Genomic DNA, 23,345 nt, shown 5'->3' with positions numbered 1-23,345 from the left:
ATTGAACTGATTTTTAAGGCAACTACCTTTACAATAGCCACACTCACCCTGAGTTCTAATTTGATCCATGGTTGCTTCTGAAGGTTTACATTGTATATTTTTGCTTTTTTAACAGCTTTCACATATGCTTCATGTCCTTGACGAAAATATACAGCCTGGAAAATAAACAAAATTCTTAACTAAGAGCATAAGGGATTAAAATTTGATTATTTGTTCAATGAACAATTACCTTTCCATACTTATCCTGAACAAATAACAATTTAAATTTCCAATACAGCATCTCATTAACAAACAGAAAACTGCTTTCTGTTAGATTTTTTGAAAAGCTTGTTTCCATTTGTTCTGCTCTATCGATCCAACACCAACAAGTTGCTTTGAAAATTAACATAACAGTGGTTTATATTTAAAGACCAGAAATTAGCCACTTAATCCCAGAATTCCATCAACCATATCAATAAATCTTTCTATTCCTCTGGTGTACAACAGGGTGGATCCATTGGATTCAGCTGCACACACACTAATTACTATGTGTCAATCTACTCCTATCCGACTGCCTGCTCGCACTTGCTATGCTACCTGCTCCAGACAGAATCACAGTCCGAATGCTAGTGGTGTTATTTTTATCCCAATCTTTTCATTTGAGCAGCCCAACCAGTAGACAGCTTAAGAATGTGATGTCCCGTGTTGAGGGCTCCACAGAGTCGATATGCTATTTCTTTTTGATTGGCCCATTTAAAAAAAAGTGTAAAGATGATGAGATCTTTGGCAAGGTTGTACAGAGAAACAAAGACAATTAAGGAGTAACAAGATGAGGAGTGAGCAACGAGAACCATGATATTTGTTACATGACTAACACTGGATGTTTATGTCCCAGTAAATGTGTTTTTCGAATCCTGAAAGTGGTTTGAATTGTAAATTTGGCCCTGCCAGAAAGGAAAGTGTTGTGCACTACTATTATTTATTCCATTCTCCCTCTCACATTTGCTGAGCTTCCCTATTCGCCTTATCTACTTATGGTAGCAAGCTCCACGTGCTGGGGAAACTAAATTCTCAGAGTTCTCATCCACAAAATATAAGAATGCTTACAGGTCAGGCTAGTGGACTGTTAACCTTTATTACAAGAGGATTGAAGTATAAAGGTATATAGTAGTTTTGCTACAGTTGGAGTGTTAAGTACAGTTTCAGAGTCCTAGTGTGAGGGGAGATATATTTGCATAGGTTACAAACCAGGAGATGAAGCCAAATGAAAGGTGATTTCATTGAAATGTTCAAAATTCTGAAAGGGTTTCCCCTCATGTGTTGTCCATTTACAACAGGAAGCAGGAAATAACTTCTCTCCATTGGGCTATGAATCATTTGAAAACTCTTCTCGAGTGCCAAGAAGGCCACATCATTGAATATATTCAACAATTAATTTTTCAATACGAGGGAGCCAAAAATAAATGAAATGGGCAGAAAAAAGAGTTGAGCTCAAGATTGTATGATCTGTGATCTTATTTAATATTTGAGAACCAAAGGACACATGTTTAAGTGAGGAGGGAAAGATTTAATAGGAACCTGAAGTGCAACTTTATTTACACAAAGGGCGGTAGGTGTATGGAAACAGCTGCTGCAGAAGGTAGTTGAGACAGGTTCCACCACAACATTTAAGAAAAAATTAGAGCAACGTGGATAGGATAGGTTTAGAGGGATCCAGGCCAAATGCAGGCAGGTGGGACCAGTGTAGTCAGGACTTGTAGTCAGTGTAGGCAAGTTGGGCCAAAGGCCCTGTTTCCACTCTGTATGACTTTATGATTATGACCTAATAGCTGAGCAAATTAGTCTTTATTTGGCCTTCTCCTGCTCTTGTGTGTTTACAAGTATTGCCCAAATTTAACTGAATTCATTATTTATCATCACATAATCACCCAAATGAAAGATTAATTTTGTTTGTCTCCCAACAGATGCAGTCTTCCCTGCTCTGCATCCCAGCATTTTCCAATTTTTAATTTCAGATTTCAAGCATCTTCATCAACTATTTTTGGAAAACATAATGATTTATTCACAAATTCAACCAAATGGATTTATTTGATTAACTGTCAAGGAGTTTATCATTCATTTCCAAACACTGGATCTGGATACCAAGTCAAGTTGAGTTTGTGCCATTAATCATATTTATAGTGAATAATTTTGTAAATTTCTGTAAAGTTACCCTCAGCCTCCTGCCTTTGAACATAGAACAGGACAGGAACATACTCTTCAGTCCACAATTTTTGCGCCGAATATTCTTGCCTAACTAAAATGATCTCATCTTCCCGTACATGATCCATACCATTCCCTGCACTTCCTGTAAGAATAAACCCAGCCTTTCTAATTTTGCTTTATAACATCCCTTCATCCCTATAATTTCTTCTACATTCTCTCTATTGCTACCATATCTTTCCTGTAGCGTGGCGACCAAAACTGTACACAATACTCTAAATACAGTCTAACCTATGCTTTGTGCAGCTACAACATGGCATCCCAATTCTTACTCGCTGTCTTGGCCTATGAAGGAAGGCATATCAAATGCTACTTTCATCTATATCGTCACTTTGAGGTAGCTTTGGACTTGTATGCCAAGGTCTGTACCTCAATGCTCTTAAGATCGCTGCCATTTAATCTATGTCCTAAGAGAATTTGACCACCAAAAGCGAGTTAGCCAACACTTGTCTACCATTCTGATTTCATCAAGGCTCTTAGTTACATCCTCAAAGTACTTCAATCAGATTTATGAGACATAATGGTCTCTGGTATGGTATGGCATAGTAGTTTATTTGTCACATGTACCGACTGAGGTACAGAGAAATTCATTTTTGTATACAGTTCAGTACGTATCAGTATACAAAACCACTTAGATACATCTTAGATCAGCATCTCAGATATTATGGCAGTGTATGGCAGTAGTACAATGAGACAGTACACAGAGTCACCAGTTTGGCGTCATTTTCAAGTCCCAGTTGTTACAAGTCCGGGGTTCTTCGCCTGACCATGAAGGCCTGTTGTGGGGTCGGCCTGGCCAAGTGTGGCCATGGTGTCCTCCGCAGCCAGGTCCAGCTGAGCCTCAGGCTGTTGCAGGGCCTCCAGCGGCCTGCTCCATCGTCGAGGCAGTACACTGCCTCCCGTAGACTGTCTGCTTGCCGACCCTCCGTCTGAATCCTTCTACTCTAGGCGGGCGAGCTGGGCCTTCCAAGTGGGTTCCCAGTGCGTGGCACGGATCCTCGATCCACGGTGGGCGAGCCTGGCCTTCCGGGTGGGTTCCGGTCAGTGGCACAGTTCCTTTGTCTGCAGCGGGCAAGCTGAGCCTTCCAGACGGGTTCCGGTCGATGGCACGGGGTCTCCGCCCTGGCGGGCGAGCTGAACCTTCTGTGCTGGTCCTTGTCCTTCTGTTTGCGGAGGACGGTTCGGTCCTGCTGGCGAGTCGCCCGGCTACTCCCGCCGCGTGTGCCTCACCGGGATCCTTCACAAAACCACCGATGTAAGACTCACTGGCCTGTAGTTTCCAGGCTTATTCCCACTGAGACTTTTGAAAAAGAGGACATTAGCTATCCTTCAGTCTTTCAGTACCCCACCCATGATTATGAAGATGCAAAAACCTGTCTCCTCGCTTGTTCATTTAGCATCTATCAGGGCCTGAGGATAAATCCACCATAATGTCATAGAGCATGGAAGAAGGCTCTTTGGCCCAACTCGTCCATGCTAACCAAAATGCCCCTTGGACGTCCATAGTCATATAGCATAAAAATGTGCTCCAATATTTCTAGCACTTACTCCTTTCTGATATAGATGTGCTCCAGAATATCTGCATATCCCTCCCTTGATTCACCAGGCTCCACGACTTCTCCCTGGTGATTACTGATAAGTGTGCATTTGGGATCTTGCTCAGATCAACTGGCGGTGTAGATTTTCTGTGGTTCCCGAGGGCAACTGGAAGGAAGGAACTGCAGATACTTTTTTACACTGAGGATGGACACAAAATGCTGGAGTAACTCCAGCATTTTGTGGCGATCTGAGGCTTCCTACCCCTTCCTCAGTTACCTTCTTGCTTCTAATATGCTTGCAAAAGATTTTAGGATTCTCCTTGATCCTACTTGCAAAGATAATTTCATGATATCTTTTTGCCATCCTGATTTATTTTTCCTACAAACCTTGTTACTCGTGCCTACCGATTTCCTATTCTTGACATACTCTTCCTCCTTTCCCTGATCAAACCTTCAATATCCTTCATAAACCAATGTTCTCTCAATATAACACCTTATCCTTACAGGGACATACTCACCCTGAATTTGCATTTTCTCAATTTTAAATGCCCCCCCATTTAAGAGATGTAGTTTTCCCCCTCTCGTAGCTACCTGCAATCTACAACTCCCAAGTACAAGAAATCCACCTTACCCCAGTTTAAGGCACTAACTTAAGGACTATCTTTTTTTTTTCCATAACTACCTCTATGTTTATTGAATTATGTTCATTATTTCTAAAGGACTCCGCAAAATAAACTTCAAACATTTGTCTTATTATTTATTACCATCAAAACATTGATATTCACTTACATTTGAAACATCAATTAATTGCAAATAACAGTAATTATTAGTAAAACATAACGCAATTCAATTAATTATCAGTCTGTTTCAGATTACTAAAATTGAAGAAAACATATTAGCCAAAGCACAAAGGAGCATCCTTCAGCTACTTGACATATTGTTTCTGTATAATTAACAATCAACATGAACCAATCCTGGGGCTTTGGTGGGAAAGCTCAATTGTAGGACATAGAGTCATAGAGTCCTACAGCACAGAAAGAGGCCCTTCGGCCCATCGTGTCCGCACCGCCCGTTACCAAACACAGTCTCATTTTAATCCCATTTTCCCGCATTTGGACCGTAGCCCTGAATTTTGTAGCATTTCAAGTGCCCATCCAAATGCCTCTTAAACGTTGTGAGTGTTCCCGCCTCCACCACCACCCCAGGCAGTGAGTTCCAGACTCCAATCACCCTCTGGGTGAAAAAGTTCTTTCTCACATCCCCCCGAAAGCTCCCTCCCCTTACCCTGTATCTATGTCCCCTCGTTGTTGAACCTTCCACCAGTGGAAGAAGTTCCCCGCCATCTACCTTATCCATGCCCCTCATGATCCTGTACACCTCGATCATGTCTCCTCTCAGCCTTCTCTGCTCCAGGGAAAACAACCCCAGTCTGCTCAGTCTCTCCTCATAGGAACTATGTGAAAGAACTGCGTCCTTCAATACCCTAAGGTGTCGTATCATTCTCCAACTCAAAAGATGCTTTCAAGCACTTCCATCACAGTTTTAGTGGTCATGCCCAAAGATTAAATCTATGGCATTTGCTGTAAGGTAAACACTAAACCATTGCAGAAGCAGAGCTCAAGGTAACAGATGAAAGGAAGCCAACGAGATAACTAGAAAACAAGGATATCCCTTCAATCAAGCACTAAACTGCACTCAAAAGTGAGGTCTGAACTGATGAACATATTATTCAACCATGCAGCTAGTGTATTGTTCTGGTGCACAAATCCCAAATGCTGTTCTTTTCATGTACATTGGCAGAGTATTTCACAGAGAAAAATGAGAAAATCTTAAGACACCTGGCTGTGTCTGAACAACACTGACAGTGATTCTCTTAGTTCTCAATTAAAATATACATTTTAATCACCAGTTATAAAGATCGCTGCATTTTAGATGCAATGATAAAGCTGGTTCAATATTTTTAAGGCAAAGAATGAAGACGAGAAAGTGATTAAAAATGTAATTCTACAATATTTTATTTTATTTATGGAAAAGCAAATTGCAAAAGATGCAAAATCCCAATTCCATATCAGAGACATACTTTGTACATATGAAAAGGTGACAAAGGGAAGCATGGTAGTGCAGCGGTAGAGTTGCTGCCTGACAGCGCCAGAGACCTGGGTTTGATCCTGACTACGGGTGCTTGTCTGTATGGGCCCTTGTCTGTATGGGTGTCCTGCATGGGTTTTCTCCAGGATCTCTGGTTTCCTTCCACACTCCAAAGACATACAAGTTTTAGGTTAATTGGCTTGGTATAATTGTAAATTGTCTCTAGTGTGTGTAGATAACGTTAATGTGTGGGGATTGCAGGTCACTGTGGACTCGGTGGGCAGAAGGGCCTGTTTCCGCACTGTATCTCTAAACTAAAACTAAACTAAACAAAAACTCACCTCTTCGCCCATTTGGGGCACAAATGGTGATCTGCGTGGAACTGTATCGCTGATCCAAGCTGGAGGAATCCATTCTTCAACAGGCACATCATCCAATGCAAGAAGTTGACCTGCCCTCTGGAAAAGGAAAAACCTACATGAAAGTTTAATCTATCATGCAACATATGAATTAGTGAAGTAGAAATGGATTTGAAAAATCAATGCTATACATAAAATAAAAGCAGGAAATACAAGGTTTATTTATTAATTCATCACATACAATTAAAAGGAAAATGTACTTAATATTTATATGCACTCATCTTAATTTGAGTCTGCACATCAATAAAAAATACCAATTAAATCAATATGATAGATGAGTGGCTTGACCCTTGCAAGTGGTAAAGTAAACCTCAAGTCAAAAACATTAAGTGTCCCATCATTAAACATAGAATATACAGTGCCCTCCATAATGTTTGGGACAAATACCCTCATTTATTTATTAGTCTCTGTACTCCACAATTTGAGAATTGTAATAGAAAAAAAATCACATGTGATTAAAGTGCACATTGTCAATTTTTTTCACCATGTAGAAATTACAGCAGTCTTTATACATAGTCCCCCCATTTCGGGCACCATAATGTTTGTGACACAGCAATGTCATGTAAATGAAAGTAGTCATGTTTAGTATTTGGTTGCATATCCTTTGCATGCAATGACTGCTTGAAGTCTGCGATTCATGGACATCACCAGTTGCTGGGTGTCTTCTCTGATATTGCAGCCATCTTAGCTTATGCTTGTTTTGGGGCCTAGTCCATTTCAGTTTTCTCTTCAGCGTATAAAAGGCATGCTTAATTGGGTTCAGATCAGGTGATTGACTTGGCCACTCAAGAATTGACTATTTTTTATCTTTAAAAAATCCTTTGTTGCTTTAGCAGTATGTTTGGGATCATTGTCTTGCTGTAGAATGAACCGCTGGCCAATGAGTTTTAGACAATAGACAATAGGTGCAGGAATAGGCCATTCGAGCCAGCACCGCCATTCAATGTGATCATGGCTGATCATCCACAATCAGTACCCCGTTCCTGCCGTCTCCCCATACCCCCCGACTCATTAAGAGCTCTATCTAACTCTCTCTTGAAAGTATCCAGAGAATTGGCCTCCACTGCCTTCTGAGGCAGAGAATTCCACAGATTTACAACTCTCTGATTGAAAAAGTTTTTCCTCATCTCCGTTCTAAATGGCCTACCCCTTATTCTTAAACTGAGGCATTTGTTTGAACTTGAGCAGATAGAATGTGTCTGTACATTTCAGAATTCATTATGCTACTACCTTCAGCAGTTGTATCATCAATGAAGATAAGTGAGCCAGTACCTTCAGCAGCCATACATGCCCAGGTTATACCACCTCATCTGTGAAACAGTGGTCGGGGTGTTATGCTTTGGATCTTGGGCAGTTCCTTCTCTCCTCCATACTTTGCTCTTGCCATCACTCTGATATAAGTTAATCTTTGTCTCATCTGTCCACAAGACCTTTTTCCAGAACTGTGGTTTCTCTTTTAAGTACTTCTTGGCAAACTGTAACCTGGCCATCCTATTTTTGCAGCGAACCACTGGTTTGCATCTTGCAGTGCAGCCTTTTTATTTCTGTTCTTGAAGTCTTCTGCGGACAGCAGTCATTGACAAATCCACACCTAACTCCTGAAGAGTATTTCTGATCTGTCGGACAGGTGTTTGGGGATTTTTCTTTATTGTAGAAAATAAAGAAGTTCTAGAGGGGAAAAGAGATTAAGGGCAGGGCCATTTGTGACCGATGTGAGAGGGGAGGTAAATACAGAAGTTAAAGTGTTGTACTTAAATGCGCGTAGTATAAAAAATAAAGTGGATGAGCTTGAGGCTCAGTTAGTCATGGGCAAGTATGATGTTGTAGGGATCACTGAGACATGGCTACAAGAGGACCAGGGCTGGGAACTGAATATTCAGGGGTACACAACGTATAGAAAAGACAGACAGGTGGACAGAGGGGGTGGGGTTGCTCTGCTGGTAAGGAATGATATTCATTCCCTTGCAAGGGGTGACATAGAATCAGGAGATGTTGAATCAGTATGGATAGAAATGAGGAATTGTAAGGGTAAAAAGACCCTAATGGGAGTTATCTATAGGCCCCCAAACAGTAGCCTCAACATAGGGTGCAAGTTGAATCAGGAGATAAAATTGGCGTGTCACAAATGTAATGCTACGGTGGTTATGGGAGATTTCAACATGCAGGTAGACTGGGAAAATCAGGTTGGAAATGGACCCCAGGAAAGAGTTTGTAGAGTGCCTTCGAGATGGATTCTTAGAACAGCTTGTACTGGAGCCTACCAGGGAGAAGGCAATTCTGGATTTAGTGTTGTGTAATGATCCTGATCTGATAAGGGGACTAGAGGTAAAAGAGCCATTAGGAGGCAGTGATCACAACATGATAAGTTTTACTCTGCAAATGGAAAGGCAGAAGGGAAAATCGGAAGTGTCAGTATTACAGTATAGCAAAGGGGATTACAGAGGCATGAGCTGGCCAAAATTGACTGGAAGTAGGCCCTAGCAGGGAAGACGGTAGAACAGCAATGGCAGGTGTTCCTGGGAATAATGCAGAGGTTGCAGGATCAATTTATCCCAAAGAGGCGGAAAGACTCTAAGGGGAGTAAGAGACACCTGTGGCTGACAAGGGAAGTCAAGGACAGCATAAAAATTAAGGAGAGGAAGTATAACATAGCAAAGAAGAGTGGGAAGACAGAGGATTGGGACTCTTTTAAAGAGCAACAAAAGTTAACTAAAAAGGCAATACGGGGAGAAAAGATGAGGTACGAGGGTAAACTAGCCAATAATATAAAGGAGGATAGCAAAAGTTTTTTTAGGTACGTGAAGAGGAAAAAAATAGTCAAGGCAAATGTGGGTCCCTTGAAGACAGAAGCAGGGGAATTTATTATGGGGAACAAAGAAATGGCAGACGAGTTAAACCGTTACTTTGGATCTGTCTTCACTGAGAAAGATACACACAATCTCCCAAATGTTCTAGGGGCCGGAGAACCTAGGGTGATGGAGGAACTGAAGGAAATCCACATTAGGCAGGAAAGGGTTTTGGGTAGACTGATGGGACTGAAGGCTGATAAATCCCCAGGGCCTGATGGTCTGCATCCCAGGGTACTTAAGGAGGTGGCTCTAGAAATAGTGGAAGCATTGGAGATCATTTTTCAATGTTCTATAGATTCAGGATCAGTTCCTGTGGATTGGAGGATAGCAAATGTTATCCCACTTTTTAAGAAAGGAGGGAGAGAGAAAACGGGTAATTATAGACCAGTTAGTCTGACATCAGTGGTGGGGAAGATGCTGGAGTCAATTATAAAAGACGAAATTGCTGAGCATTTGGAATAGCAGTAACAGGATCATTCCGAGTCAGCATGGATTTACGAAGGGGAAATCATGCTTGACAAATCTACTGGAATTTTTTGAGGATGTAACTAGGAAAATTGACAGGGGAGAGTCAGTGGATGTGGTGTACCTCGACTTTCAGAAAGCCTTCGACAAGGTCCCACATAGGAGATTAGTGGGCAAAATTAGAGCACATGGTATTGGGGGTAGGGTACTGACATGGATAGAAAATTGGTTGACAGACAGAAAGCAAAGAGTGGGGATAAATGGGTCCCTTTCGGAATGGCAGGCAGTGACCAGTGGGGTACCGCAAGGTTCGGTGCTGGGACCCCAGCTATTTACGATATACATTAATGACTTAGATGAAGGGATTAAAAGTACCATTAGCAAATTTGCAGATGATACTAAGCTGGGGGGTAGTGTGAATTGTGAGGAAGATGCAATAAGGCTGCAGGGTGACTTGGACAGGTTGTGTGAGTGGGCGGATACATGGCAGATGCAGTTTAATGTAGATAAGTGTGAGGTTATTCACTTTGGAAGTAAGAATAGAAAGGCAGATTATTATCTGAATGGTGTCAAGTTAGGAAGAGGGGTTGTTCAACGAGATCTGGGTGTCCTAGTGCATCAGTCACTGAAAGGAAGCATGCAGGTACAGCAGGCAGTGAAGAAAGCCAATGGAATGTTGGCCTTCATAACAAGAGGAGTTGAGTATAGGAGCAAAGAGGTCCTTCTACAGTTGTATCGGGCCCTGGTGAGACCGCACCTGGAGTACTGTGTGCAGTTTTGGTCTCCAAATTTGAGGAAGGATATTCTTGCTATTGAGGGCATTCAGCGTAGGTTCACTAGGTTAATTCCCGGAATGGCGGGACTGTCGTATGTTGAAAGGCTGGAGCAATTAGGCTTGTATACACTGGAATTTAGAAGGATGAGGGGGGATCTTATTGAAGCATATAAGATAATTAGGGGATTGGACACAGTAGAGGCAGGAAACATGTTCCCAATGTTGGGGGAGTCCAGAACAAGGGGCCACAGTTTAAGAATAAGGGGTAGGCCATTTAGAACGGAGATGAGGAAGAACTTTTTCAGTCAGAGAGTGGTGAAGGTGTGGAATTCTCTGCCTCAGAAGGCAGTGGAGGCCAGTTCGTTGGATGCTTTCAAGAGAGAGCTCTTAAGGATAGCGGAGTGAGGGGGTATGGGGAGAAGGCAGGAACGGGGTACTGATTGAGAGTGATCAGCCATGATCGCATTGAATGGCGGTGCTGGCTCGAAGGGCTGAATGGCCTACTCCTGCACCTATTGTCTATTGTAAAATTCTTGTCATCAGCTGTGGAGGTCTTCCTTGGCCTGCCAGTCCTTTTGCGATTAGTAAGCTCACCAGTGCTCTCTTTCTTCTTAATGATGTTCCAAACAGTTGATTTTGGTAAGCTTAATATTTCCCTAATGCCTCTAACAGTTTTATTATTGTTTCTCAGTCTCATAATGACTTCTTTGACTTTCATTGACACAGCTTTGGTCCTCATGTTGATAAACAGCAGTAAAAGTTTCCAAAGGTGATGGAAAGTCTGGAGGAAAGACTAGGTGCTGAGAGCTCTCTTATACCTGCATTAAGGAGGCATTTAAACACACCTGAGCAATTACAAACACCTGTGAAGCCATGTATCCCAAACATTATGGTGCCCGGAAATGGGGGGACTATGTATAAACAGAGCTGTAATTTCTACATGGTGAAACCAAAATGTGTAAAAATACCCTTTAATAAAATCTGACAATGTGCACTTTAACCACTTGTGATTTTTTTCTATTACAAATCTCAAATTGTGGAGTACCGAGGCAAATAAATAAATGATGGGTCTTTGTCCCAAACATTATGGAGGGCACTGTAGAACAGTAAAACATAAAAAGACGATAAGGCTCCACATGATAGATTGCTCTGGAAACTCAGATCGTATGGGATCCAGGGAGAGCTATCTAACTGGATAGAGAATTAGCTTCATGGAAGAAAGATGGTGGAAGGTTGGTTTTCATACTGGAGGCCTGTGACAAGTGGTGTGCCTCAGGGATTAGTGCTGGGCCCATTGCTGTTTGTGATTAAAATCAACGATTTGGACGTGAATGTACAAGGCACGATCAGTAAGTTTGCGGGCAACACAACAAAAATGGGCGATATCGTAGATAGCAAAGATGGCATCATTGATCAGCTGGGCAAGTAGGCTGAGAAATGGTTATGTAGTTTATCCATATAAGTGTCAGGAGTTCCATTTTGGGAGGTCATACCGTGCCAGGACCTTCACAGTGAATGCCAGGGCCCTGGAGAGTGTTGCAGACCAGAGGAATCAAACAGCACAGGTTCATTGTTCCCTGAAAGTGGTATCACAGGTAGATAGGGTGGTCAAGAAGGCCTTCATAATCAGGATATTGAGTATTGAAGTTGGGATGTTATGTTACAGTTGTACGGGAGTTCTTGTACAGGACATGCGAGCCTGAGGGAGAGGTTGGGCAGATAAGGACTTTATTCCTTGGAACGCAAGAGGCTGAGAAGTGATCTTATAAAGGTGTATAAAATCAAGGGGAATAGATTGGGTCAATGCAGAACTGCCAGAGGAGGTGGTGAGGCAGGTACTATACAACATTTAAAAGGCATTTGGTCAGGTAAATGAATAGGAGAGGTTTAGATGGATATGGACCAAACGCGGGCAAGTAGGACTAATGTAAATGGGGAATTTTGGTCGGCGTGGGCATGCTCGGTCAAAGGGCCTATTTCCATGCGGTATGTCTCAATGTCTTTAACAGGCCTACAATGTCTGAGCCAAACATGATGCCGAAACCATCGCTGATCTACCTGCACGTAATCCCTTGAATGTCCATATGCCTCTCCAAAAGTCTCTCAAATGCTACCATCATATCTGCCTCAACCAACACCCCGGCCAGCGCATCTCAGGCATTCATCACCATCAGTGTAAAATACTTCCCCTGCACATCTCCTTTAAAATTTACCCCTCTTAAATTAACGCTATGCCCTCTAGTATTTGATTTTTCCATCCTGGGAAAAAGTCCTGGTTCTGACTGTCTACCTTATCTATGCCAGAAAGGAAATGAAACCAGAAAAAAACAAATACTTCCAAACAAAGTCACTTTTGTTGAGTTATAAAATCCACTTAAATACACTGTTAAATGAAAGTTGCATTTCGTTGTGCAGAATTTTTATGTTAATGCTCTCAACTCTTGATTTATCAGCTGGATATTATAATAGAATATTATACCCAGGCAACAGGGAAAAGATAAAGATGCAAGTTCATATAGTCTCTAAGTAAACTATTTAGAAGCAACATTAAGTCAGACGGTAAATTTATGGTTGCTCAGTCAGTACATTCGAGCAACTGCTCTCCACAATTAGAACAATTGCTTAGAACACATTAGTGTAATATGGCACCAGATCCAGACAGCCAAGCTCGAGAGAAGAGATTTACATGTAGTGTTTTTGGACCAGGCAAATGCGTTTGGATCTGTGCCACATGCTCTTACTTGGAGTGCTTTTGATTTCTTTAGAGCTCCAGGATCAATAGTAAATTAGTGAACGCATACTTCCAAGATGTCCAAATACATTTTAGTACAGCAGACTTTACGACAGCATGGTAGAGACTAGTTAAGCGCATTATGGTAGGGTATACTATTTCCCCATTCACGCTTACAATGGCGATGGAGCTAGTGATTAGAGCATCACGGTGGGTCGTCGGCGGGGTGAGACAGCAGGACGGACTGCGCCTCCCTCCAATCCGGGCCCATATGGATGATATGACCTTGGTGACCACAACTGTAGCTTGTACAAGAAGGTTGTTAGAGAAGTTAAATGATAATCTTAAATCGACTCAATTGAAGATTAAGCCAAATAAGACATGGAGTATTTTTTTGGCAAGATGAAAGGTAGTATAGAAAAGATTCTATATAGATGAAGAAGAAATCCCATCTATAATGGAGAAACCAGTTAAAAGTTTGGGTAGGTGGTATAACAGGAAGTTGGATGACAGATCAGGTTCAGCAACTTAGAAAGGATGTTACCGACAAGCTAGAAAGGATAGAGAAGTCAGGGCTTCCAGGCAAGTTGAAGTTGTGGCGTTTGCAGTTTGGGCTATTCCCTAGGTTGATGTGGCCATTGACCGTATACGAGGTGCCAATTTCTAAGGTGGAAAGGTTAGAGAGATTGGTTAGTTCATATATTGGGAAATGGTTAGGAGTTCCACGGTGTCTTGATAATGTGGCTTTTTTCTGGGAAAGGTATTATCCATTTACCATTGTCTAGCCTAACAGAGGAGTTTAAGTGTACTAAGGTGAAGTTAGAGTTGCAATTATTAGTGAGTAAGGATACCTTAGTAATCTGGTGCCAAGTGTAACTAGGGGGAGGAAGTGGAACTCAAAGCAGGCAGTAAAAGCACAAGCAGCTCTGAGGCATATAGACATTGTTGGTAGGGTGCAGCAAGGGAAAGGAAGCTTGGGGTTCAGCAAAGGGAGTAAGGCAGGCCTAACAGAGACGAGGAAATTAGTTGTAGAGCAGGTAGAAGCAGTGAGGAAGCAGCGAGATGTGTAAGGGCAGTAACTCAGGTTAAGCAGGGACAATGGATGAACAGGGAAAGTGTAGAAAAGAGGAGGTTTAGCTGGAGGGACCTGTGGTGCATGGAGGCGGGTCATGCAAGTTTCCTTATAAGGGCTATTTATGATGTGCTGCCATCACCGCAGAACCTCAAACAATGGATAGGTGGGGACCCAGAGTGTCCCTTGTGTTCAGAGGTGGCAACAATGAGGCATATTTTATCAAGATGTAGGACTAGTCTTTCTCAGGGTCGGTACACGTGGCGGCATAACCAGGTATTGAAGTGTATAGCTGCAACAATTGAGAGGAGGGGAGTACAGGTGAATTCAGTAGGCATCAGGACTGGGTGTGTAGCAATTCATTTTGTCCGTGAGGGAGAGAAAGGTAGAGGAGGGAAGTCTGCAGATAGGTACGAGTCAGGCCAGTTATGGGGAGCCAATATTTGGGAGATGCGGATAGATTTAGCAGGAAATAATTACTACTAGTTTGATGCCTGATATAGTGTTATGGTCAGTTAGTCAGCGGATAGTGTATTTTATAGAACTGAGGGTGCCTTGGGAGAACTTAGTGGATGAGGCTTAAGAAAGGAAAAGGCTTAGATATGTAGAGTTGGCAGAAGTTAAGCAGCAAGGATGGAGAGCAAGAGTACGTCCGTTAGAGGTGGGTTGTAGAGGTTTCATAGCGAGATCGACCATGTTGCTCTTTGGAGAGCTAGGAATTCGCGGACAGAGTTTGCGCCGGGCTGTAAAGCAAACGTCAGAGGCAGCAGAGCAAGGCAGTAGGTGGATTTGGTGGAGAAGAAATAGTGTCAGTTGGAGGCAGAAAGCAAACATATGACATGCAGTATGTGTATTTCTTTGTAATTGTTGTCTGTGAAAGTGTATCCCAGTCCTATTCAAGAGTGATATTTGTGTGGTTACAAGCTTAATGATGGGCTAGGATTAGTGGAAGACAGGATGCAGGTGTTTTGCATTTGTTAGAGTGAGCTAATCAGCTTCCTTTATTCAGTGGATACTGGCAGCATAGGTGGTGAGAGCAGGTATTGAGGGGGGTTATTCTGGGACGCCAGAACCAACTGTTGAGCCTTCCCGAGGTGTCGTGAGCCTAACTCAATGAAACACCAATGAAGGGAGGGGCCCACTTGATAACCCCAATGATATACTGGCATCAATAGGATAAAAAAAAAATTAAGGGCTAGTTAATAGGCGGGTAATGTTTTTTTTTTGCATATGGAGTCATTTGTGTTTTATTAGATAATACTTTGGTTTGGGGCTTGTTTTTCTTCGTTGAGCGCTATTCTAGAGTTATGGCACAAGTACTTTGTGTTTTAATTGTAATTTTATTTGGTTGAACACAATTTATTCCAAAGAGGTCTTATTAAAATTACTATTTTGCTGCTCTCTTTCATTTATAGTAGATGTAGTCTAATGGGACAAGGAATTTATGACTTGTTTGACATTTAAACTTGTATATTTTAAGCAAGTAAATTGATAGATTTCCAATGACATACAGTATTCACTCGCATTAATTGCATCACAATGGAATAAATACTTACATATAAAGATCTGGAGTCACAGTAACCCTGAATGACAGGGAAGATATATACTAAAATGTACCGTTAAGTTACAAAATTAAAGATAACACCTTAAGCAAAGTATGAATTCTTCACAACATCTTGAAGATATTCAGCTACGCTTCTGTCAGATATCATGAATACAGACTATTCAGTTGGTAAATCTGAATGCTATATCTGGATCTTGCCATTAAAACAATTTTGATTCCAACCCAATATAATCTGCAGGTGGGTTAAGCAACATCCCACATGCAGGTTGGATCACAGGAGTTATCTCACTTTGCATCAGCAATGTAAGATCAATACAACAATCCTTCCGAATCAGCCAGGTTTAAAATCTCAAGAAAATGTACCTTTTGCTTGGACTGTTTGGATTTTTTACGTTTTACAGCCAATCTTTCACCCATCTTTTCATCTTCAGAGCTGCTCCCGTTGTGCCTTACTATTCGTCTCACCAGTCGCTTGGGAGGCTGCAAGTTAATGCCTGCATCTGCTGTCCAATCCGAATACTCACTTGAAGAATCGCTAAATTTAGAATGTTGGGAAAAGCACAATAAGATTTAAAACTGAATTTTACAATTTGGTTCACTAACAAATTATGGAAAACTAAAATTAAACACAATCTGAAAATCTGAAAAAACAAACTGCTGAAAGAATGGTGAGAGAACAACTGAGTCGAATGAAAGCTCAGGGTACATACGAGGACCTGAGTGCTTTGCAAATCAGTCACCCAAACCATGTGGTTTTTCCAATGTAGAGGCCTCAATAATGAATTCATGATTTTCAAATAACGTTTCCTACTTCCATCAAAGACTTTTAGTTTGGTTTAGTTTAGAGATACAGCATTTCACCCACCGAGTCCACGCCAAACATCGATCACCCGTTCACACGAGTTCTGTTATCCCACTTTCCCACTCTCTCCACACTAGGAACAATTTACAGACATCAATTAAAGTGCATCACCCATTTTCATCTCACCCCCCTTCCCATACATTTCATCTACCAGATCCCCTCCCGCATCTGAACCACCTCGCCCCTGAAGGGTCCCATTATTATCTTCCAACAATGATAACCTTTTGCGTCCCTGTTCATCATCTTCTTGCAGCCGTCTCCATGTTCACCCTCCCCGCCCTCCACTTGAATCTATAACTCCTTGTTTTTATTTTCTTTGCCTGCACCTGTCACCATGTCTGTCTCATGATTCCATCACTCCCCCAGCTGGTTCCTTCTACCCATCATCTTTCATCACTGCTGAATCCATTTAACATCTACTGGCCCAAGTCTCAACTCCTCTCCTCTTTATAATGGTCACCTTCCCGCCCCACTTTCAGTCCTAGTGCAGGGTCTCAACTCGAAACGTCAGCAATTCCTAGCTCCCCCACCCCAAACAGATGCAGCTCTATTGCCGAGTTCCCCCAATTTTTCATTTTAAATTGCAGGGAGAAGAATGGAGAAAACTGAAGAAATGCACGTAGAGACTCAAGAACTGCAGATCTTGATCAAAACATAAAGTACTGGAGGAACTCAACGGGTCAGGCAGCATCTGGGGAGGGAATGTACAGATGATGTTTCGTATCGGGACACTTCAAACTGAAAACTCTGAAGAAAGATCCCAACCCGAAACGTCGCCTGTCCATTCCCTCCCCTAATACTGCCTGATCCTCTGAGTCACTCCAACATGGTGGTTTGATGAAGGAAATGCCTGCGATTGGGTGAAAACCAAGTTTGCCCAAATAGCACTACTATTGTCAGTGACACCTAGTTAATATATGAATGAGGCAAAAGAAACAAAATAACATGAAGGAATTGTGCAGAACACTAGCTGCTAGAAATCTGAAACAATAGAGAATGCTGCAAATACCATTGGCATCAGGCAGATCACAAAGAGAGAGTCAAAGCAGGTGGATGGTGATAGTTAGCCAGCTTTGGTATAAGCAGGAAACATTTATTTGACAATCTTGACTTCAACCCAGATCCTCTGCTTTGGAGAAGCCAAACAAAAATTGGGTGGCTGTTTTGCAGAAGGTCTCCATTCAGTTCCTACGGATGACCCCAAGGTTCCAATCACCCATTGTGTACCCAATCCCACAATGATCTCCTTCATTATTGCTCACCACCCCTCTCAACTGAACACACTCAGTGTGGTGCTAAAGGCTATTGAGATCATCAGGCACCTTGGAGTATTGTCTACATGGTGGAAATGCAAGTGCAACAAATGGCTCCTATTCTGTCTAATGGATATTACACTCCTCATAGGACGGTAGCAGTTCATTGAAATTTTAGTTTCGGACTTATACAGAGTAGAAACAGGCCCTTCGGCCCACTGAGTCCACGCCGATCATTGATTACCCATACACAAGTTCGATGTTATCCCACTCAGGCATCCAACACACTAGAGGCAATTTACAGAAGCCAATGAACCTATAAACCTTCGCATCTCTGGAATGTGGGAGCAAACTGGGGAAATCCCATGTGGTCACAGGGAGAATGTGCAAACTGCACGCAGACAGCACCCAAAGTCAGGAATGAACCCAGATCTCTGGCACTGAGAGGCAATAATTCTACCGCTGCACCACTGTGCCAAAAATGTTGGCATTTGAGCATCTGCTCATGCCTGTCCAGATGTATTGTCTGCAGATCTGTAGATTATTGTTGCAATGGATTTAGTAGGGTTAATCAAAGACACCGTGGTCGTTCGGTTTCATTGCATTATTCATACTTTTGCATTACCCATGAAGATGCCTCCATTACCCATGATAGTTAAAATCAACTGTTGTTTCATTTCAAACATTAAATTTGGGACAACAGCAACTTTAGCAATATATAAGCTATGATTAATTCATTGAACATTAGAAATAAACGAGACTGAACATAGCTGTGGCATCCTTCTTCACAAATGGCCACTTAATACTCAGTGGAAAAAATGCACACAAGTACTGTTAAATTTACCTCATGATGCCCTAACCAATTACACACAGCAAGTCATTGCATAAACCGCACTTGTCTGGAAAAGTGCAGCTCCAATAAAACACAAGCAGCACAGGGCATTCCACAGCAAATCAACCCGATTCACGACTAACACATCATCCACCACCAAGGTTGCAGTGCAAATCATTGACAAAATGTACTGTAGCATCTCACCAGGTTTCTTACACACCTCAAAAACGTCAGCTTTAAGTAAAATGAGGCAAACGAATGCCAGCGCCTGCAAGGTACTTTTCTCGTGAACAATACCCTTCAGTCTCTTGTTCACATACTTGGAACTTTTTTTCCCCACAAGACTTTGCTGAACACTCCATGCACTATTTAGGTCCAAGAAACCCCTTAGGATTGAGGAATTTGGAAAAGGCCTTAAATGGCTACCTTGCTACTAATATCCATGACACAAATGAGGGAAACATTAATCACGTGAATTAAGCACAAGAGGATTAGTACCCACTGAACTCCCAAGAATAATTCATTTTTGAGGAGTGGGAGGCCACAAATGGTCAAGAAAACTGTATTAAGGCTGCCTACCTTGAACTGCTTTCACTCTGCCACTCTTCTTCAACCTCCTCAGATGATCCATCACTTCCATCAATTGTCTCAATTTCCTGCTTCATACCAGAAGTGTAGTATTAATAAGGAGTATTTGCAATCTGTCATCTCACTAGATATTGAATTACTCTTCTATGGCATTTGAATGACCATATGGCAAATTTCCAAAATGGATGGTTTTGTTACAAGCTATTTTCTTAATAATGGGATAATGAAAACAAATCTTAATTGGATAAAGGCCACAGACAAGTCCATAATTCCCTGAAAAGGGCAATACAGATCGACTAAGTGACGAAGAACACATATGGCATGCTCCCTTGCATAGGTGGGGCATAGAATGTAAAAGTTGGCACATTATGTTGCAACTTTACAAAACACTGGTTAGACCACACTAGCAGTATTATATGCATTTCTGGTTACTACAATATAGGAAGGATATGATTGCACTGAATAGAGTATAGAAGGTATTTATCAGGATGTTGACTGATTTAGAAGACTTTGGTTATGGGGAGAGAATGGATAGGGTGGGCTTGCTTTCTTGGAGTGGAGGAGGCCATGGGATGATTTGAAAGGTAGTATATGAGAAGCATAGATGGTTAATAATGTTTTCTCAAAAACAAGAGAGCATAGTTTTAAGCTGAGAATAAAAAGTTTTAAAGGGGAGCTGAGCGGAAAGCTTTTTATTTAACAAAGTGGTTGCTGGTGCAGTTACTGTAGTTGGTCAAAAAGGTCATCAAGGACAGGGTGGGCCAAAGGGCCCAGTTCTGTGCCGCACAACTCAACACCTGTCCCGAAACCTCCTCCCTCAACTCCATCCATGGATCCAGACAGTTCTTTCAGATGAGGCAGAGGTTCACTTGCACCTCCTCCAACCTCATCTACTGCATCCACTGCTATAGGTGTGGTCTATGTATCGGCGATACCAAGTGCAGACTGGGTGATCGTTTCGCTGAACACTTTCACTCAGTCCGCCTGGGCCTATGCGATCTCCCGGTTGCACAACACTTTAACTCCCCCTCCCATTTCCACACTGACCTTTCTGTCCTGGGACTCCTCCACTGTCAGAGTGAGGACAAACGTAAATTGGAGGAACAGCACCTCATATTTTGCTTGGGCAGCTTACAACCCTGCAGTATGACTATTGATTTCTCTAAATTCAAATAACCCTTGCTTTCCCTCTCTCTCTACCCTCCCCCACTAGTTCTCCTACTAGTTTCACTGCCCTCCTGATTAATTTTACTGTTTGTATACTTTGTTGTCACCTTCTTCCATAGCCAACAATGAGCCATTGAACAACATCTTTACAACATTTCTATACCTATCCCCACTGTCCAAAATCATAATGGAAAATTATTTTCCAATTATTATTATTACTGTTCCCTTTTTAGTTACTGTGTACTATTACTGTTCTGGTTTTGATGCTGTGCAAATTCCAGGAAAATCAAAAGCATGCCTGCAGTAAATGGGTCTAGAATAACAGTTTAACAGAAGAGATGACAAGATCTGTAAGACATTTAATTTATCAAGATCTTTTTAAAAATTTAGAAATGTATATGCTTAGCAACTGTTCAGAACCAAATCCCCCACCAATAGAGGTACAACACGTGTAGGCTTGGTCAATGAGTTTTTTTAAACAGAGATCTAGCAATTTCTGTATGCAGTGCAGGCAAATAGTCTAAAGATCTTGATCAATACTCGAATTGGCTGGAAGTGCCATCTTCTACTCGTAATTCTTATAAATGTGACAATTGATTTTGCTAGGCGTTGAGGAAAAAGCAGCATTATGGGACTAATTAGATAGCTCTTTCAGAAAACTTGTACCAGCATAAAGAGCTATGCAGTTTCCCTCTGTGCTGTAAGGTTTATTGATTCTTTAAATATTTACCACAGGATTCATAATAGTCCAATTTGAGTTCAATATTACTAACCTCCGAAGAATTATTTGGTTCTTCCACGCGACGAATACTGCGAGTACGACGTTCCACAGTTGAACGCGTTTGATAAAAATGTTGATTTCGGCGTTGAATTTGCCTCCCTGAATGTGGAAAATAATCTTGACCATCGCTCTACAACATAAAGGAGGAAGGTTCACATAACATTGTTTCAATGGACGACACCAATTCCCACTACCCAGCTACGCTTTGGAAAAATATTTTCCAATTATAATTACAGGAATTTTACAGGAATTAAGTCGCTGAGTAATATTACTGCAAAATACTGATATCTGCAGAATCAATGCTTTATAAATTCCAGGAATATCAAATGACTCTAATGAATGGATCAAGTATAATAGATGAATAGTGAACACAAGATTCACAACATATTTAGTTTACCAAGATTTTTAAATATATATATTTAGTGTTGATATTGTGTTAGTAATTGCTCAGAATCAAATCCCATCAAACCCCATTGACCAAAGAGTTTCTCAGCTTTTAATATAAATATTAGGAACACAAAAGCAAATGAGAGTACTCCATGGCAACCCCAATTCCTAGTTGAGAGCAGGTCCAAGAACATAAATCTCGTAATATTACCCCAGATTGGATCTGCAATCAGCACTCTGAACTCTGAAGAAGCTTGCACAGTTGGAGTTCAAGGCATGAAATATCATTGGCAGATAAGATTATAAAAAATTCCAAAGCATTTTATATGTCAACCACAGGCCTAGGGTAATCAGGGAAGGAGTAGAACCGATCTAGGATTAAAAAGGGGCAATGTATGCAAGCACGCAGAACACATACGCAAAATACTAAATGAATGTTTATCATTTGTATTCACTGAGGAGAGGGACATTGCAGTTAGAGAAATCAGAGAAGGGGACAGTGACATTCTGGAACATTATTATTAAAAAGGAGGTACAAGAAGCCATAGCAAACTTAAAATCCATAAGACTTCCAGAGATGAATATCACCCTGCAATGGGAGACAAGGGAGGGAGATTATTGAGGCCCTGAGAGAGATTGTTAAATCTACACCATCACAGTTGAGATGCAAGATAACCAGACAGCAGGAAATTACGTACCTTTATTCAAGAAGGACAACGGGGATAAATCACACAAGTACATGTCTGCAAATTTCATGCAAAGATTAGGAAATTATTGGAAAAAATTCAGAGGAACTGTATAAATCTCCATTTGGAAAGATAGTGATTACTCAAGATAGTCAGCATAGGTTTGTTAGGGGAGATTCTGTTTGAAGAGTGCATTGATGAGGTTGATATAATCTCCATGGTCCACATGGAATGAGCTGCCAGAGGCGGCAGTTGAAGCAGGTACTATAACAACATTTAAAAGACATTTGGACAGGTACATGAATAAGAAAGATTGGGTAGACTGTCGGAACCTTTTACCCAAGATGAAAATATCAAATACTGTTGGGTATAGCTTTACGGTTAGAGTGGCAATTTGTTTTTTACCCACAGAGTGCCTGGAACGTGCTGACAGGGATGGTGGTCAAAGCAGATACAGTGGTGGCATATGCCACAATGGAGGGATATGGATTTCGCGCAGGTCTTAGCATCATGTTTGGCACAGACAACGTGGGCCGATGGGCCTGTTCTTGTACACATTGGCCTGTACAAATGGGCCTGTACACATTGGCAGTGTTACCTACTTCCCACAAATTAATTTAATGCACTTTGGTACCATAGCCAAAGAGAATTTTGTTCAAAAATACTAAAGTGCAATGCAGTTGCTTGAAATTGCCAATAACTTCTTTCATGAATTCCAGTCTATAGCCTTTACCACCTTTTACATTTGAGATTTATCTGCACACTACTGATGAGATGATGCAATTACTCTGGGACTCACTGGAAAGCAAGTTATTGCAACATTGAGTACTTTTTCTGCATGATTATTCCTTGGAGCATAGGAGGCCAAGGGGTGATCTTATAGAAGTGTATAAAACCGTGAGGGGAAAAGATAGGGTAAATGTCTTTTACCCAGGGTAGAGAAATCAAAAACCTGAGGACACAGGGTTGAGGTGAGAGGGACAAGATCTAATACGAACTTTAAGGGCAACTTTTTCACTTAGAGGGTCGTTCAAGAGAGAGCTAGAG

At 41.6% G+C, this 23,345-nt stretch overlaps 1 protein-coding gene across 1 annotated transcript in view; it reads right to left on the bottom strand.

Moving 5' to 3' along the window:
• brwd3 (bromodomain and WD repeat domain containing 3) overlaps nucleotides 1–23,345 on the bottom strand; it is a 110,020-nt gene that overhangs the window by 36,663 nt on the left and 50,012 nt on the right. The window contains exons 21-25 of the mRNA XM_078412138.1: nucleotides 21,218–21,355; nucleotides 19,269–19,345; nucleotides 16,106–16,277; nucleotides 6,209–6,325; nucleotides 48–155 (exon numbers count right to left, since the gene is read on the bottom strand). Coding sequence (XP_078268264.1) covers nucleotides 48–155; nucleotides 6,209–6,325; nucleotides 16,106–16,277; nucleotides 19,269–19,345; nucleotides 21,218–21,355 — 612 coding nt within the window. The remainder of the gene's footprint in view (nucleotides 1–47; nucleotides 156–6,208; nucleotides 6,326–16,105; nucleotides 16,278–19,268; nucleotides 19,346–21,217; nucleotides 21,356–23,345) is intronic.

The sequence above is a fragment of the Rhinoraja longicauda genome, chromosome 15 (assembly GCF_053455715.1).
Source record: "Rhinoraja longicauda isolate Sanriku21f chromosome 15, sRhiLon1.1, whole genome shotgun sequence".
Taxonomy (NCBI): domain Eukaryota; kingdom Metazoa; phylum Chordata; class Chondrichthyes; order Rajiformes; family Arhynchobatidae; genus Rhinoraja; species Rhinoraja longicauda.
The sequence above is the reverse complement of the archived record's forward strand: the minus strand, read 5'-3'. Positions and strand labels throughout refer to the sequence as shown.